This window comes from Hylobates moloch, unplaced genomic scaffold, assembly GCF_009828535.3.
Source record: "Hylobates moloch isolate HMO894 unplaced genomic scaffold, HMol_V3 SCAFFOLD_4, whole genome shotgun sequence".
Taxonomy (NCBI): Eukaryota; Metazoa; Chordata; class Mammalia; order Primates; family Hylobatidae; genus Hylobates; species Hylobates moloch.
Window position 1 is genome coordinate 111,058,592 of NW_026652279.1, and position 16,476 is coordinate 111,075,067.

General features: G+C 38.5%; 2 protein-coding genes and 1 non-coding gene across 19 annotated transcripts in view; 1 reads left to right on the plus strand and 2 right to left on the minus strand.

Annotated features, from left to right (window-relative positions):
* CAB39L (calcium binding protein 39 like) overlaps window positions 1-5,040 on the minus strand; it is a 135,132-nt gene extending 130,092 nt beyond the window's left edge. For 7 of the 11 annotated variants that reach the window (XM_058437894.1, XM_058437888.1, XM_058437887.1 and 4 more), the window contains exon 1: window positions 3,018-3,153. The gene's annotated coding sequence lies outside the window, so the exon portion shown is untranslated. Of the gene's footprint in view, window positions 1-3,017; window positions 3,154-4,853; window positions 4,918-4,957 lie in introns of those variants that run through there. The other 4 variants (XM_032150885.2, XM_032150892.2, XM_058437883.1 and 1 more) reach the window with 3 other exon arrangements.
* LOC116467653 (U6 spliceosomal RNA) lies at window positions 1,560-1,669 on the minus strand. The gene has a single exon (XR_004247868.1). It is a non-coding gene; the product is annotated as a U6 spliceosomal RNA (small nuclear RNA).
* Window positions 5,041-5,158: 118 nt separating the features above from the next.
* Window positions 5,159-16,476, plus strand: part of SETDB2 (SET domain bifurcated histone lysine methyltransferase 2) — an 87,696-nt gene continuing 76,378 nt past the window's right edge. For all 7 annotated transcript variants that reach the window (XR_009213263.1, XR_009213262.1, XR_009213261.1 and 4 more), the window contains exons 1-2: window positions 5,159-5,829; window positions 12,473-12,830. Coding sequence is in view for 4 of the 7 variants with exons in the window: in XM_058437896.1 (XP_058293879.1) it covers window positions 12,815-12,830 (16 nt within the window). In the remaining 3 variants the exon portion in view is untranslated. The remainder of the gene's footprint in view (window positions 5,830-12,472; window positions 12,831-16,476) is intronic.

Consider the following 16,476-nt stretch of genomic DNA (forward strand, 5'->3'; position numbering starts at 1 on the left):
TTTTTTATAAGAGATTTGTATATATTTTGTTAGTAAATAAAATACACCAGTATCTATATATATTTTATACATTCATATCTTTTTTAAATTTTTTCAAAATTTCTAGGCTACATGGCTCATCTGTGAGTTTTTTCAGTCACAAACCTTCAAAAAATTTTTCCAACATATTTATTGAAAAAATTTTGTGTATAAGAGGACCCAAAGAGGTCAAACCCATGCTGTTCGAAGGTCAACTGTATAGAGTAAGAAAATATTGTGATTGAATGAAACCTGTCTATATTTCAAGGAGGCGGCTGGGTGCAGTGGTTCGTGCCTGTAATTCCAGCAGGTTGGGAGATTGAGATGGTAGGATCACTTGAGCCCAAGAGATCAAGACCAGCCTGGGAAACACAGGGAGACTCTATCTCTACAAAAGAAAAATTTTTTTTAATTGGCTGAGCATGGTGGCACACATCTGTGGTCCCAGCTACGAGGGAAGTTGAGGTGGGAAGACTGCTTGAGCCCAGGAAGTCAAAGTTACAGTGAGCCAAGATCGCATCACTGCACTCCAGCCTAGGTGACAGGGAAACTTTGTCTCAAAAACAAACAAACAAAAAGGAGGAAGCTGTTGATCTAACCATCAATTACTTTCAAAAGAATGTGGTCTGGACGCAGTGGCTCATGCCTGTAATCCCAGCACTTTGGGAGGCTGGGTGGATGGATCACGTGAGGCCAGGAGTTCAAGACCAGTCTGGCCAACATGGTGAAACCCGTCTCTACTAAAAATACAAAGATTAGCTGGGCGTGGTGGTGGGTGACCGTAACCCAGTTACTCAGGAAGCCGAGGCAGAAGAATTGCTTGAACCCAGGAGGCGGAGGTTGCAGTGAGCTGTGATCGCACCGTTGCACTCCAGCCTGGGCAACAGAGCGAGACTCCGTTTCAAAAAAAAAAAAATGTGATTTTTGGTGGTGGGAACCATTTCTATGGAGAGAAATGCAAAGTACAAAGTAGGCCCCAGGTCTGCAAGTAACAATACAAGCCACAAGCACAGTATTTGAAAGTCACAAGTTACCCTACTCTCTCCCCAATATAACTGTCAGGAACCTAACAGAACAATTAAAAGCTCATGAAATCCTAACAGCAGTGACATAACTGTTACTTAAAAGTTTTTCCTGTGACGATGTAAAAATGACCTTTAAAAAATTAAGGTAGTAAAATAAAACCCTACTCCTACTACCACTTGCAAATATTATGTCCCCTACCACAACACATTTTACCCTTCAATTTAAGCATGTAGTATGTAACAATAGGATGTGAAGCAGTCATCTTGGTCCACAAGATAGATCTGCATGATAAAAATGGCAGAGCAATATGCTAGGGGCATGGGCCCCTGACAACTGTGTGTAGGAAAGCCACCTGATCAGCTCATATTTTTCCATTGGAAAAGTTGTATTAAGTTCACAATTATTTTTAAATTTCTCCATCACAGTAGCCAAACCTGTATCTTAACTAACAGAAATTCCAAACTGAGGAGTGTGGGCTTTGTCAATAACACAATGTCATATAAATGTTTGGTTTTTTAAATACAGAATGCTTTGCAAATTTGCATGTAATCTTTGCGGAGGAGCCATCCATGCTAATCTTCTCCGTATAGTTCCAATTTTAGTGTATGTGCTGCTAAGGGAGCACTAAGATTTTTTTTAATTTCCTGGCTCCTAGAAATGATAAAATGTTTTTTATTTAAAAATTTTTTTTTGTTTTTTTTGAGACAAGAGTCTAGCTCTGCATGCAGTGGCACAATCACAGCTCCCTGCAGCCTCAACCTCCTGGGCTCAGGTGATCCTCCCACCTCAGCCTCCCAAGAAGCTGGAACTACAGGCACACGGCTCCATGCCTGGCTAATCTTTTGTATTTTTAGTAGAGACAGCGTTTTACCACGGTGCCCAGCTGGTCTCTATCTCCAGGGCCTAAGCAATCCCCCAGCCTCAGCCTCCAAACTGCAGGGATTACAAGTGTGAGCCACCATACCTGGCCTAAAATGTTTTTTAAAAAAAGAAAAATAGTAGCTAAATTAAGGTAGTGGCCATGAGAGTAGAAAGATGAAAAGGAAAGGCATTTTGGAGACTGAAGCTACCCAGCTGGGCAAAAGAGAAAGGTAAGGATTTGAAGTTTTAAATCTTAACCACACAGAAGATGCCTGTACCCACTTTGGGAGGCCGAGGCGGGCGGATCACTTGAGGTCAGGAGTTTGAGACCAGCCTGGCCAACATGGTGAAACCCTGTCTATACCAAAAATACAAAAATTAGCTGGGTGTGGTGGCGCACACCTGTGGTCCCAGCTACAGGCACAAGAATCACTTGAACCTGGGAGGCAGAGGTTGCAGGGAGCTGAGATCACACCACTGCACACTCTAGCCTGGACAACAAAGTAAGACTCTGTCTCCAGAAAAAAAAAAAAAAAAAGATCTTACGTGCCTTCAAGAAAACAACGGCAAATAGAGCATTATCGTTGAGGACTCACCTTAGTTATCAAAATTTTCTGTCTTTCAGCATTAGGAGATATACCTAATGCTAAATGACGAGCTAATGGGTGCAGGAAATCAACATGGCACATGGATACATATGTAACAAACCTGCACATTGTGCACATGTACCCTAAAACCTAAAGTATAATAAAAAAAAAAAAAAAAGATTGTTTGTAACAAAAGATAAATGGAAAAAAAAAAAAAAATTTTCTGTCTTTAAAATTTTTTTGTAAAGGCCAAGGATTACGAACCTATCCTTAACATTATTTGTATGTTTAAATTGGATACAATAATAAATTTAATCCAAATTGAAAGTCAAGTTTTCCAGAAAGCAGACTCAACAATAATTTTTCTATTAGGCTAAAAAAAAAAAAAGGTATATCCTTACCTCCCAATTACTGCATTCTTTTACTCATTGAACAATTATATTATCTAATATATGCCGTGAATGAGATACCAGTGTCTTAGCATTTGTATCTAAATGCTAAACAGCATTATTATTTAGCACTGACCTCCTACTGTTATTGATGTTTCTTACCCAGGATCTTTTAGCTGATCTTGATAACTTTTCCTTACACATACTTTAGCTACCAAATCAACACCACTTTATTGATACCTGAATTCTTGCAACTTAGGTTTTATAAGATTCTGCAATAAAAAAAGGAATTAAAAATTTGTTTTATATTTGAGTTGGGATCTCACTCTACTGCCCAGGCTGAGTGCAGTGGTTGGCTCCCTGCAGCCTCAAACTCTCATCTCCACCTCCTCAGTAGCTAGGACTACAAGCACATGCCACCATACCCAGCTATTTTTTGGCTTTTTTTGTAGAGACATGGGTCTCGCTGTTCCTCAGGCTGGTCTTGAACCCCTGGCCTTAAGAAATCCTTCCTCCTTATACTACTAAAGCACTGGGATTTACAGGTATTAAGCCATGGAGCCCTGCCCAAAATTAATTTCAAATTCATCAATTAGTCCCGGTGTGGTGGCTCACAGCTGTAATCCCAGCACTTTGGGAGGTGGAGGCGGGCAGATCATCTAAGGTCAGGAGTTCAAGACCAGCCTGGCCAACATGGTGAAACCCCATCTCTACTAAAAATACAAAAATTAGCTGGGCGTGGTGGCCGGTGTCTGTAGTCCCAGCTACTCAGGAGGCTGAGGCAGGAGAATCGCTTGAACCAGGGAGGCAGAGGTTGCAGTGAGCCGAGATTGCACCATTGCACTCCAGCCTGGGCGACAAGAGACTCCATCTCAAAAAAACAAAAACAAAAACAAACAAACATCAATTATTTTGCTAATTGTTTTTGTTTTTGGTATTCCTGATGCGAGATGTCTTTATCATGTATTGCTGATTAGGTTGTTCATCAGTTAATCCTGAATAACTGAACTCTAAGCTCAAGGCAATAATATATCGGCTTTCTTTTCATGCAAGTCAAACTGCTAAAATCTACCACAAAATATTAGCCTTTCATCAGCTTGGTCTTCAGATCCAATACATTTTCCCCTCAAATGAAAGACAATGCATGCCGTCCACAACAATGCTTTAAAAAAAAAAAAAAAAAAAAAAAGGAGGAGGGAAAACGAGGTTAAGCCCTGTCTTCTTCCTCCTACCCCAAAAAGAGCTCAGAAATTAAGGTGCTTTCCCTAACAAAGCCTCCTCCTGCTCCATGAAGTGACCAAGCATGTCATGGCAGACCCAGAGATTTATAATCTTCAACATATCGTTATCGGGGAAATCAAGATTTGACAAAATTCTTCCTTCACGCCCCGTTTCTGCAAGACCACCACTTTCTAGCTTCAAATGAAGAAAAAAAAAAAAAAAAGACAGCTGCAGGAATGCTTGGCTGCCCGCTAATGTACAATTTTGCCCAAACGCAGAACTTGACGCCCACTATTACCAAAGGATGGCCTTAGTAGAATAACCCCCGCGAAGAGCAAGCTGTTTAGCAGCCGCTCCCTCGAAAAGAACGAAGAGGAGGTCTCTTCAGAATCTGAGGATAGTAGTGAGGCACTCCCCTTCCATTACTAGCTTTGCTCCTTTCTCAATCAGGCAGTCCATCAGCTAGCCTCCTTTGTCAAAGGAGGTTGGTGGTCAGAATCTTTGCGAGACAAAGATTACTAAAAGAGCTCCCCGAAACCAATGTTAAGGCATCAAAGACCCCGCTCAGCTCCCACAATGATCAACAAACCAAAACCTGGGATCCCTACTATTACCACCACCACAACCACAACCACCACCACCAACAGCATTCCTTGCTCTCTCTAGCCAGGGATGAGACTCAGGCCCAGGAAACCCATCCTTTCCGCAAGTGGGAAGGCGCTGGGTCTCCTCCCTTAGGCCTCTCCTTTACCCCAGTGTTCTCTCCGGACCCCTCCACTACAGCGAGGCGCCATGTAAGTTTTCAAACCCCAAGACCAGTCCCAGCCACACACAAGATGGCAGCCCCACACCTACCGGAGGAAACAGCTGCGCCACCACTCCAGTGATGCCGGCCTCTCGACTACGAGTAACTCCATTGGCCCAGCTAGAGAGCGCGAGACAAGCCGAGAGCGCTAGCAGTCAATCGGGAGGCGGCGCGCTCGGGCGCCACTGCGGTGCCAGCGGTAAGCGCGCGGAGTCCCTGAGGCGTGAACCAGTGGGGAGTGCGACCAATCAACGGACTCCTAGCTGGGTGGTGGGACGGCCGGCGTCCGACTCCTCCCATGTAGTGATCGCTTTAGGTGGGTCGGTCTGGTCACTGGCGGAGGTTCCGCCTTCCCTCATCCCCGGTAGAGGCGGGGCGGGACTGTTGTGGTTGAGATGAAGGCTAGTAAATGGTGAAGTACTTCCCGGCCAGAGGGCACCTGCGCTCGGGAGGTTTGGGCGGCTTGGCGTCGGAGGAGAGCCCCACCCGCGGAGGAACCCAGCCTTGCCAACCGAGCTGGCGGAGCTCACTCCTCAGGTCAGGCGGGCGGCGTAGAAAACGCAGCGGATCCAGGTGAAACCAAGGCACCGCCGTGGGTGGCCCCGGACAGTTCCTCTAGCCAGGCGGTCGGAGGACCTGAAAACGCCGCGGAGCCCTCGGCCGCCCGAGTAGGGGCTGGACCCCAGCCCTTGCAGCCTCCCTTCTCCTGGCACCCAAGTACAGTTCCGGCTGCAGAAGGGGCCGCGGGCGCACTGAGTTTCCAACCTCCATTTCAGCCTGTCTGTCTCAGGGTGCAGCCTTAATGAGAGGTGATTCCTAAGCAGCTGGGAACCTGAGGCTGTCAAAGGGGCGGCAGGAAATGGACAGCAGTATAAAACCCAGAAGCAGAACTTGAAGGTTAAAGCACTAGCCCATTTCACAGGTAAGATTACACGAGCCCTTAAATACAGCAAGTTCAGTCATTCATCCAAGATCACGGAGTTCAGATTAGATAGTAACACTTCTGACTCGCTATCAGCCACAGCCCAATAAGTAATTAAGGAAAGATATGTAATTAACTGTGCTCTTTGGCATGTGGAAACCTGCAGTGAGCTCTGTAAATATTAACACATGAAGCCAAGGAGAGGAGCAACTTTGAAGAGGTCAAATGGAGTAACCAAAGCATAGGCTCTGAAACCATGCTGCCTGGTTCCTTATTTTGTGTCTGCCATTTACGGTATGACATGCCTTAGCTTCCTCATCAGCAAACGAGCTGCTAATTTAACCCACATGACTGTTAGGGGGATTAAATAAGAACACGTGAAGTAGTTAGAAGCGTGACTAACCCGTGGTTCTTAAGCGTGACTTAATCCGTGGTTCTGTCGTTATAATTAAAACGTAAGGAGCGGAGAGGAAATGGTAAACGTGTTTTTAAAGCCTGTTTTTAGAAACGAAAAGGCACCATACGTTGAAGCAAACCAGACTGGCTTAATTATTTTTCTGCCAAAATGAAAAAGTGAGCAGGGGAAAAAAGTTTTTTAAGCCCATTTACTCTCTGAAATATTAACACCAATTGTCTCTGGATGATGGGATGGTGTTTAAATTTTCTCCTTTATGCTTTATTGTATTTTGCAGATTTTCTCCAGGAAACATGTTTTACTTGTGCACGTTCAGTTGTTTTCAACTTTTCAGGTGTGAACACTGGTGAGAGCTGCTTAAAAACAAAGCTATGGGCCGGGCGCGGTGGCTCACACCTGTAATCCCCACACTTTGGGAGGCTGAGGCGGGCGGATCACCTGAGGTCAGGAGTTCAAGACCAGCCTGGCCAACATGGTGAAACCCCATCTCCACTAAAAATACAAAAATTAGCCGGGCGTGTGCTGGCGGGCCCCTGTAATCCCAGTTACTCGGGAGGCTGAGGCGGGAGAATCGCTTGAACCCGGGAGGCGGAGGCTGCAGTGAGCCAAGATCACGCCACTGCACCCCAGCCTGGGTGACAGAGCGAGACTCTGTCTCAAAAAAACAAACAAAAACAAAAACAAAGCTATGGCCTTGCGCAGTGGCCCGCACTTTGGCAGATCGCTTGAGCCCAGAGTTCAAGACCAACCTGGGCAACATAGTGAGACCTCATGTCTAAAAAAAAATAAAACTATTACTGAGTGTGCTTAGGTGGAAGTATAAATTGGTAGAACCTTTCTGGAAGAGAGTTTGACAATATGCTATAAAAAGCTTTAAAATGAATTCCTTTTTGAACATTTATATATCCTTAATTTTTAAAAATTAAGTACACTTTTACATTCTTTTACAAATTTAGTACCCTGCAGATAAAGAGCACAATCCAGATTTTGACCTTGAATTTTTTCTTGCATGTCAAGGTTATACTTCTCTCATAAAAACAGTTGAGTAGCTTCCCGTATTTTTCCTGCTTGAAAGTTCGTATATGATAAAAATTCTCTGTTCTTTGAAAGTTTTGTACAAGGAATGTTCCCTGACTCCTGCTGGAGACTTTGGTACAGAGCTTTCAAGTGTTTTTTAATACTTACACCTTTTAATACTGTTACATATTCTATATAGGTGAATATATACATTTGTAATTTTTTAGTGGAAAAATACCATACTACATCATTCTGTAGCTTTATTTCTTCACATTGTTTTTGCAGCCTATACATGTTATTTATAGCTCATTATATTATTTATGGATCATTTCTTTTACCTGCTGCATAGTGTTCCAGTGTATGACTGTAATTGATCCGTTAATATAAAACATTTCTCTTTGTCTCTTTTATTGCTCTTGTTAAATCCTATTTTGTTTGATGTGTGCTGTATAGCACATTTTATTGTCATTCTCTTGAGGACATTAGGTTTCCAGTTTTTCACCATACAACAATGCTGCAAGGAAAATCTTTGTGTTTTCTTGTGCACATGTGCTATTTCTCAAGGATATATACCTAAAAGTGGAATTGCTTGGTTTTAAGTTGTGAGCATTTTTAGTTTTAATAAGTCATGCTAAATTTGCCTCCAAAATACCTCTACTAATTTACACATTCCACAGGTAGTTTATGAGAGTTAAGTTTCTCTACAGTTTAGACTAACATGAGATATTATCTTCTTCATTTTTGCCTAGTGATGGCTGCAAATTATAATTTTAATTTTAATTTTCATTCTGTGATCTAAGATTGAAGTGTCTCTTTATTAACCTATAATTTATATGCATTTCTATAATTTTTTAAAAACCTGTTTAAGTTCTTTATGTGTCCTCGATACTGTATTTTTAGAAGTCTTTTTGGTGTGTATGGTTAATTATGCCTCCTTTTTGTTGCTATTGTTAAAATATGTTAAAAACATTTTCTCTTAGCTTCTTGCTTGGGTTTTGACTTTTTGTTAACTTATTTGTTCTACAGGTGGATTTTCTTCTGCCAATCTTTAGGCCTCTTTTTATCTTACTGAATTTCTCTAAGACTTCCAGTACAATATTGAATAAAAACAGTGATAGCAAGTGTCTTCATCTTGTGCCTAGTAAAAATTCTCCGAATGTTTCGTCATTGAGTATGATGTTTGCTGTCATTGAGTAGGATGTTTTGGTAGATAGCCTTGATCAGAATAAGAAAGTTCTCTTTTTTTCCTAATTTGCTAAGGGGCCCCCCACCTTCCATGGAATAATTTTATATTGAATTGTTTTGTTTTTCTGCATGAAGTGATAGTTCATTAACAGGCAAACTCCATTTGCCTGTTAATATAGGCATTCATATTGATAAACTTTTCATGTTAAACTTTTTAGGTATTCCTGGGATAAACTATTTTGGTAATACGTTCTTAGTCTACTGCTGGATACCTTTATTCAGTATTTTTGTGTCTAAGACCCAGTAGTGATTTGGGCCTTGAGTTTTTCTCTTGCATGTCAAAGTTATACTTATCTCATAAAAAAAAGTTGAGTAGCTTCCCATATTTTTCCTGCTTCAGAGCAGTTTGTATATGATAAAAATTACCCGTTCTCTGAAAGTTTTGTACAATTCATCTGTAAAACTTTATGAATCTAGTGTATTGGGATGGAAAAAAATTCATATCTTCTTAAAAAAAAATTGAGTAACTGCTTAAGAAAAAGTTGAGTAGCTTCCCATATTTTCCTGCTTCAGAACAGGTTTGTGTTTGATAAAAATTATCTATTCTTTGAAAGTTTTGTACAATTCATCTGTAAAACTTAATGGACCTAGTGTACTAGCAGTGAGGGGTGGGGATGTGTGGCACACATCTCTAGTAATATCTTCAGTGTTTTGAGCCTATTTGGTAATTTATATTTTCCTAGAAAATTGTTTAGTTCGTCTGTGCTCAGGTTCATTGACATAAAATTGTCTGAATTTTAAAATGTTTAAAATCTCTTCAGTAGCTAGAGATCTATCTTCATTTGTTATTATTTATTTTGTTACTCTTTTCCCAGCTTCTTTAACTGAATGTTTAAGTCGATATTTTTATTTCGCTAATAAAATGTATTTAAAGCTTAAATATCTCTTGGCATGCTGCTTTGGCAAAATCCTTCAGGCTTTGAAATGTATTATTTCAACCAATTACCATTTCTAAATGTTCTTAAATTTCTCCTTTGATTTCTTCTGTAAACCATATACATTATTTGGGAAATTTGATTTTTTAATTTCCGCAGGTAGTATGGGCTGGGGGGTTGATTTACTACATTCAGTGACTATGCTCTGTATAAACAGTCTTTTGCAATTTGTTGATAATTCCTTTTGGTCTCATAATAGTTTTTGTAAATTTCATGCTTTTCCTCCCACAAGAAGTATTTTCTCTTGGTTGCAGGGTTCTATACATTTTTTGGATTAAGCTTGTTAATTTGTCATTTAAATCCTTTATACTCTGGTTTTTTACCCACTTTATCTCAGTTTCTTAAATTTGTTACTTTATCACCAAATTGTGGATCTGTGCATTTTCCTTTTATTTAAATTTTGCTTTATATATTTCAGAGTGATGTTATTTGTACATAAAGGTTCATGAATATTATATCTTCTGGTAAATTGTTCTGTCAGCATAAAATATTTGTGTCTTTTATTGATTTTCATATTCAACTCTTATTTGATATGTTTCTTCTTATAATTGCAGATGTCTTTTTCCTCATTTTCATCCTTGCTGTGACATTTCGTGTAATTTAAGTGGGTCTCTTATTTTAAAATATCATATCTAGGTTTTGCTTGCCATCCAATCTGAGAGTCTTCCCTTTAATAGGTAATTCACCTTTATTGTGATTATTGACATATTTTGGCCTTATTCTTGTCATTATTTAACAAGCTTCTCTTTGTATCTTTTATATCTTATTTTTCCACCTGTTTTTTGGGACAGAGTCTTGCTCTGTTCCCTAGGCTGGAGTACAGTGGCGTGATCTCAGCTCACTGCAACCTCCACCTCCCAGGTTCAAGCAATTTTCCTCCCTCAGCCTCCCAAGTAGCCCAGATTACAGGTATGCATCGCCACACCCAGCTAATTTTTGTATTTTTAATAGAGATGGGATTTCGCCATGTTGGCCAGGCTGGTCTTGAACTCCTGACCTCAGGTGATCCGCCCACCTCAGCCTCCCAAAGCGCTGGGATCACTTTTATTTTTAATTGAGGTTAGCCCCAAGTTTTCTTTGTTCAGTTTTTAAGTTGATTAACTTTACATTTCACAGTTCTTAAATTTATGTTTTCCTAACAAAGTGTACATTTAGTCAGTTTTGATAAGGCCCCTGTAAAGAAGAATTTAGTGTGCTTCTACTTTGCTTTCTCTCATCTTGAAACAATCCCTTCCATCTCTCCTCCAAAAAAGAACATAATCTCTCATGATATCTTTAAGAATTTTTCTTTCATTTGTTATTAAATTCAGTTTATATTTAACATTAATGTGTTTTACTCATTTATTTGCTCACTATTGCTTCTTATACCGCAGTGCTTTCTTATAGGTTCATTTTTCATCATCAGATACTTATTTCTTTCACAGTCTCTGAGTGACTCTTTGAATGTCTGTAAATGTCTCTTTTTCATCTTTAGTATGGAAAGATAGCTTGGCTGGATATAGAGTTCTGGGTTCATACTGACTTTTCTTTAACATTTTGCATCTGACATTTCTGATGAGAAATCTCATTACTAGTCTGATACACCTTCCTTTTAGATAATCTACATTTTTCTGGAAACATCTAAGACTTTTTGATATTCTCAAGTTAGTCACGGTTTGTCTAGCAATGTGTATTAAGAATTTTATCCTGGTTGGTACTCAGTGGATGCAGTTTGCTTATGTGTTTTCCAGTTCTGAGAAATTCTTGGTCATTATTGCCTCCTCTCCATTTTCTCAATTTTGTGCCTCCTCTTGTTTCCTTGCTCTGTGTTCTTGGTGAATTACTGAACTCAGTCTTCCAGCTTACTAACTGGCTCTTCATGTGAGTCTGTTCTGTCATTCAGTCATCTATTGAGTTTATTTCAACAACTGTTTTTATATCCAAGATAGCTAACTGGCTTTTTTTCAAAATTGTATGTTATTTCATGGATGAGATTTCCTTCTTTAGCTCAGTCTCTTTCATAGTGTAGCCTTCTTCAGATGTTTGAGGACTCTTAGTTGTTCATTAATCTCCTCTGAGAGGATTCCTGCCCATTGTTTTGCTGTTGTGATTGTGGTTGCCATCATCTCTATAGCTTCCCATCTGTTTCCTTTCCCCAGAAGGGCCTTACAGACTTGGCCCTTAGAGAGTTCCCTTTTTGTTTTCAGCATGGCTATATATATATATATTTTAAGTCTAACATTTCCATGGTTTGGTGTGGAAGTGGCAGAAGAATTTACGGTATCTTGACTAACAACTTGAGAATTAAAATTGTTGATCTATTTTTGACCTATTATTCTACCTCCAGATATGTTATCCTAGGGAAATTGCCAGAGATATGTATAAAGTATATTTATTTTAGCATTATTATACTAAAAATTAATCTATAAAGGAAAACAATCTAAATATCCAATATAGAGGTTTATATTAGTAATTAATATTTTTATTAAAATTTAATTATTAGAATATTTAATGTACTATAATGTATGGGTTATTGACCAAAGTATGTTGTACAGCCAGTTGTATTATACAAAAATATTAGTGATGGAGGAAAATGCAGGAAATGTTTTTAATGAAAGATTATAAAAAATTAAATATACTACAATCCAAATTTTTGTTTTAAAACTACATTCTGAAAGAATAACAATAATTGGTAGTATTCCTTGAATCTTTCATATGTCAGGCACATTATATGTAATTAAGTCTTGTCCCCAGAACAACCTGTGAGGTAGTTAGTATTATCCCCTTTTTAAAAGTTTTATAAAAGACTTATAAAATGGAGATAGTAATGTAAATACAAATATATTAAATATGGGTGATAGGATTGGGTGAGCCTTCTCTAATATTTCTAATTTTGATACTTTACATATTTTTTCCAGATAACTTACATTTTTTGTAATGGTTCATGCTGTTTTAGAAGATCAAGCTGTTATAACAATTATCTTATTTCCTTATATATATATATATATAGTCTTTTACAAATATGCACTATTCTTTATTGTTTTCCTTACAGAATGTTTCATCCATTTGTGGACCAAAAGATGGAGTTGGTTTTTATTTTTAAAAAAATAATGTTAATGATGTGATACCACTACAAATATTTGCGTGATGAAGATTCATGGACTTGTCTTTTGGTTGGACTGTCACTCATTTCTGAAAGTTTCTTCAGCCACAATTTCTATTTGAAAATTCAAATATCAAAGGATATCAGGTTTAGAATGGTATAATTATGTATTTTGTCTGAGGACTGCAAATTTTATAGAGACCACAGTTGGATTCCAGTGATATTCTGCAATCAAAGTGATTTGATAAACCTAATTTTGAAGCATTTTATATTTATAAGCGACATCAAAAGATGGGAGAAAAAAATGGTAGGTTGAAGAACACACTGTTACACTTTATATCTAAAAGTATGTAGATAATGTAAGCTGATATGGAATTGTCAAAGTTTTGCATTGCAAGGAACTTTTCTGAATTAGAGGGAATTAAGGGTTTATTCTCATATAGCCACCAATTTTGACTGTCTTTATCATTAATTGTGAAAAAATTCACTTTTTTGAAAACCGTTTTTTTTTTTTCTTTTCTTTTTTGTGATGGAGTCTCGCTCTGTCACCCAGGCTGTAGTGCGGTAGCACGATCTTGGCTCACTGCAACCTCTGCCTCCCAGGATCAAGCGATTCTTCTGCCTCAGCCTCCTGAGTAGCTGGGATTACAGGTGTGTGCCACCATGCCCAGCTAATTTTTTGTATTTTTAGTAGAGATGGGGTTTCACCATGTTGGTCAGGCTGGTCTCAAACTCCTGACCTCATGATCTGTCCGCCTCGGCCTCCCAAAGTGCTAGGATTACAGCACTTGGACCTGGCCAAAACAGGTGAGCCACTGCACCTGGCCAAAATACTTTTAGTGTTACAGAAAAATGGAGAGGATTGCACAGTTCCAGTAAACCTGGTACTCAGCTTTATCTATGATTAACATTTTACATTTGGATGCTACATTTGTTACAATTAATGAACCAATATTGGCACATTATTATTAACTGAAGTCCATAGTGTATTCATGTTAGTTTTTACCTGATGTCTTTTTCCATTCCAAGATCCCATCCAGGACACCACATTACATTTACTTGTCATGTCTGCTTAGGCTCCTCCTAGCTGTGATAGTTTCTGAGACTTTTCTTGTTTTTTATTTTTTTGGGATTTTGTAGCCAAATATTTTGTAAGATGCCCCTCTGTTGGAATTATCATCTGATGTTTTTCCATAATTTGACTGGAGTGATGGGTTTTGGGGAGTGTGATCTCAGAGGTAAAATGTCATTTTCATCACATCATATCAAGGGTACATGCTGTCAGCATGATTTCTCACAGCTGATACTGAACTTGATCAATGGAGCTTGAGCTGGCTAATGTAGGTGGTGGTATCAAATTTCTCCACTGTAAAGTTACTCTTTTTCTCCCATTCCCTGCTATACTCTTTGGAAATAAATCACTATAGGCAGCCTACAGTTAAGGGGTGGGGATTTATGCTCCCCCTCCTTAAATGTGGAATATCTACATTAATTATATTTGGAATATTTCTGCAGGGGAGATTTATCTCTATCTCTTCTTCCCCGTTTATTTATTCAGTTAATCATTTATATCAGCATGGACTCATGGCTATTTATTTTATACTTTGAGTTACAAGCCAGTACTACTTTATTTTGTTTTTCAAATTGTCCCGGGTTTGGCTATTGGGAGCTCTTTCAGTTGGCTCTTTTTTTTTTTTTTTTTTTTTTTAGATGGAGTCTCACTCTGTTGCCCATGTTTGTGTGCAGCAGCACAATCTTGGCTCACTGCAACCTCTACCTCCTGGGTTCAAGCAATTCTCTTGCCTCAGCCTCCTGAGTAGCTGGGATTACAGGTGTGTGCCACCATGCCCAGCTAATTTTTGTATTTTTAGTAGAGATGGGGGTTTCACCATATTGGCCAGGCTGGTCTCGAACTCCTGACCTCAAGTGATCCACCCGCCTCAGTCTCCCAAAGCGCTGGGATTACAAGCGTGAACCACCATGTCCTGCTCGATTGGCTTTTGTGTCCCTTTGATGTACCCTCATCAGTGTAGGTATTTTTTATTTGTCTTTGTTTTATAGCACTTCCCTTTTGGCACTCGAAGATTGCTCTAGATTCATCTTATATATTTCTTGCCCATCTTAGAGTGAGCCATTTCTTGAATAACCTGTCAATATTTTTATTGGAAAATGGTATTAGAAACCAAGATCTGAATGATAGGTGTATTTGTTGTTACTGGAGTGTCCTTGTTTATAGGCCCTTTCAGCTGGCAGAGCAAGGAAGTATGTATATTTTTATATATGTATATATATATATTTATATATATATTTATATATATATTTATACACACTAATATATACAGAACTCATGGCTATGAATATTTCTGTATGTAACTGTTTGTATCTGCCTTAAGCTAACCATGAAATTACGCTGATGTTTCCAACTCTAATCTATTACCATGTGGATCATTTTAGTCTCCTCACGTTATCTGTATGCTCCCACTCCAGTAGTAGAAAACTTAGTTCCCATCACTCACCATCCATTTACTTAATTGTTCAATTCCAGTATATATATGTAGCAGTATCAGAATTGTTAACCCTTGACTGGGCACCGTGGCTTATGCCTATAATCCCAGCACTTTGAAAGGCCGAGGCCAGGAGTTAGACCAGCCTGGTAAACATGGCAAAATCCTGTCTCTACTTAAAAAAAAAAAAAAAAAAATAGTAATACAAAGTGGCACACGCCTATATATAATCCCAGCTATTCCAGAGGCTGAGGCACGATGATTGCTTGAACCCAGGAGGCAGATGTTGCAGTGAGCTGAGATCGTGCCACTGTATTGCAGCCTGGGTGACAAAGCAAGACTATCTCAAAAAATAAATAAATAAAAATAGAATTTTAACCCATCCCCAGGTAGGAAAATACTTTATCAACTAGAGTACAGTAAGGAAGTAAGTATGTGCAGTTACTTTTGCCTTTATTTTTACAGACTCCACTCATTTCCAAAGTTACTTAGGTCAATACCTTTTCCACCCAGCCCTTGGTGAAGTAGTTTATACATTTGTAATACAGTTAGATTCTCTTCGTAGTCTCCATTCCTTACTGAGATCCCTGATGTCCTAAATGATTTTTAAAATTTGCGTACATTAAAGTTCATTGTTTACTCTTTAAAATTCTGTGGGTTTTTACAACTGCATAATGTCATGCATCTATAATTATAGTATCATACACAATAGTTTCGGTGCCTTTAAGATAATTGTAATGTATGAATTGTTATACAGATCATAGTACTGATTTCACCAGGCTGTGATCTAAGCCAGTGGTTCTCAATTTTTTTTTGGTCTCAGGATGACTTTATACTCTTTAGAGTATTTAAAACCCCAAAGAGCTTTTGTTTATGTGAGTAACATCTGTTGATACTTACTGTATAGAAATTGAAACTAAGAAGTTTCAAAAAATATTAATTGGCTTATTTTTAAGAAAATAATCCAACATGTTGAAAATGTAAATAAACTATTTTCTAAAGCAAAAATATTAGTGAGAAGCATAACATTGTCTTACATTGTTAGAAATATCTTTAATAACTGGCTTATTAGATTCTTATATCTGCTTCTACATTCAGTCTTCTGTGATACATTACTTTGGTTGAAATGAATAAAAGACAAGCTTCACACAGACAAGAAGCTGAAGAAGGAAGAGTATTTTAATAGCCTTTCATCTGATTGTGGATATTTTTCTTTGTTGACTCCAAAACTCAACAGGTAGTCATTCCTTAAAGGTTAGTTGCAGTGTGGAGTCTGACATATCATTGAGTATTTTTACACTGTTACATTAAAATCCATTGGTCTGTCTTGCACTTTGAGTAGATCTTTTACCATGTATGATTTTACATCATGTATTGACCACTCATAGAATATTGGTTCATTGAATTATGCAGATCTTCCAAATGTTGACACGTTTAATCATATAACTT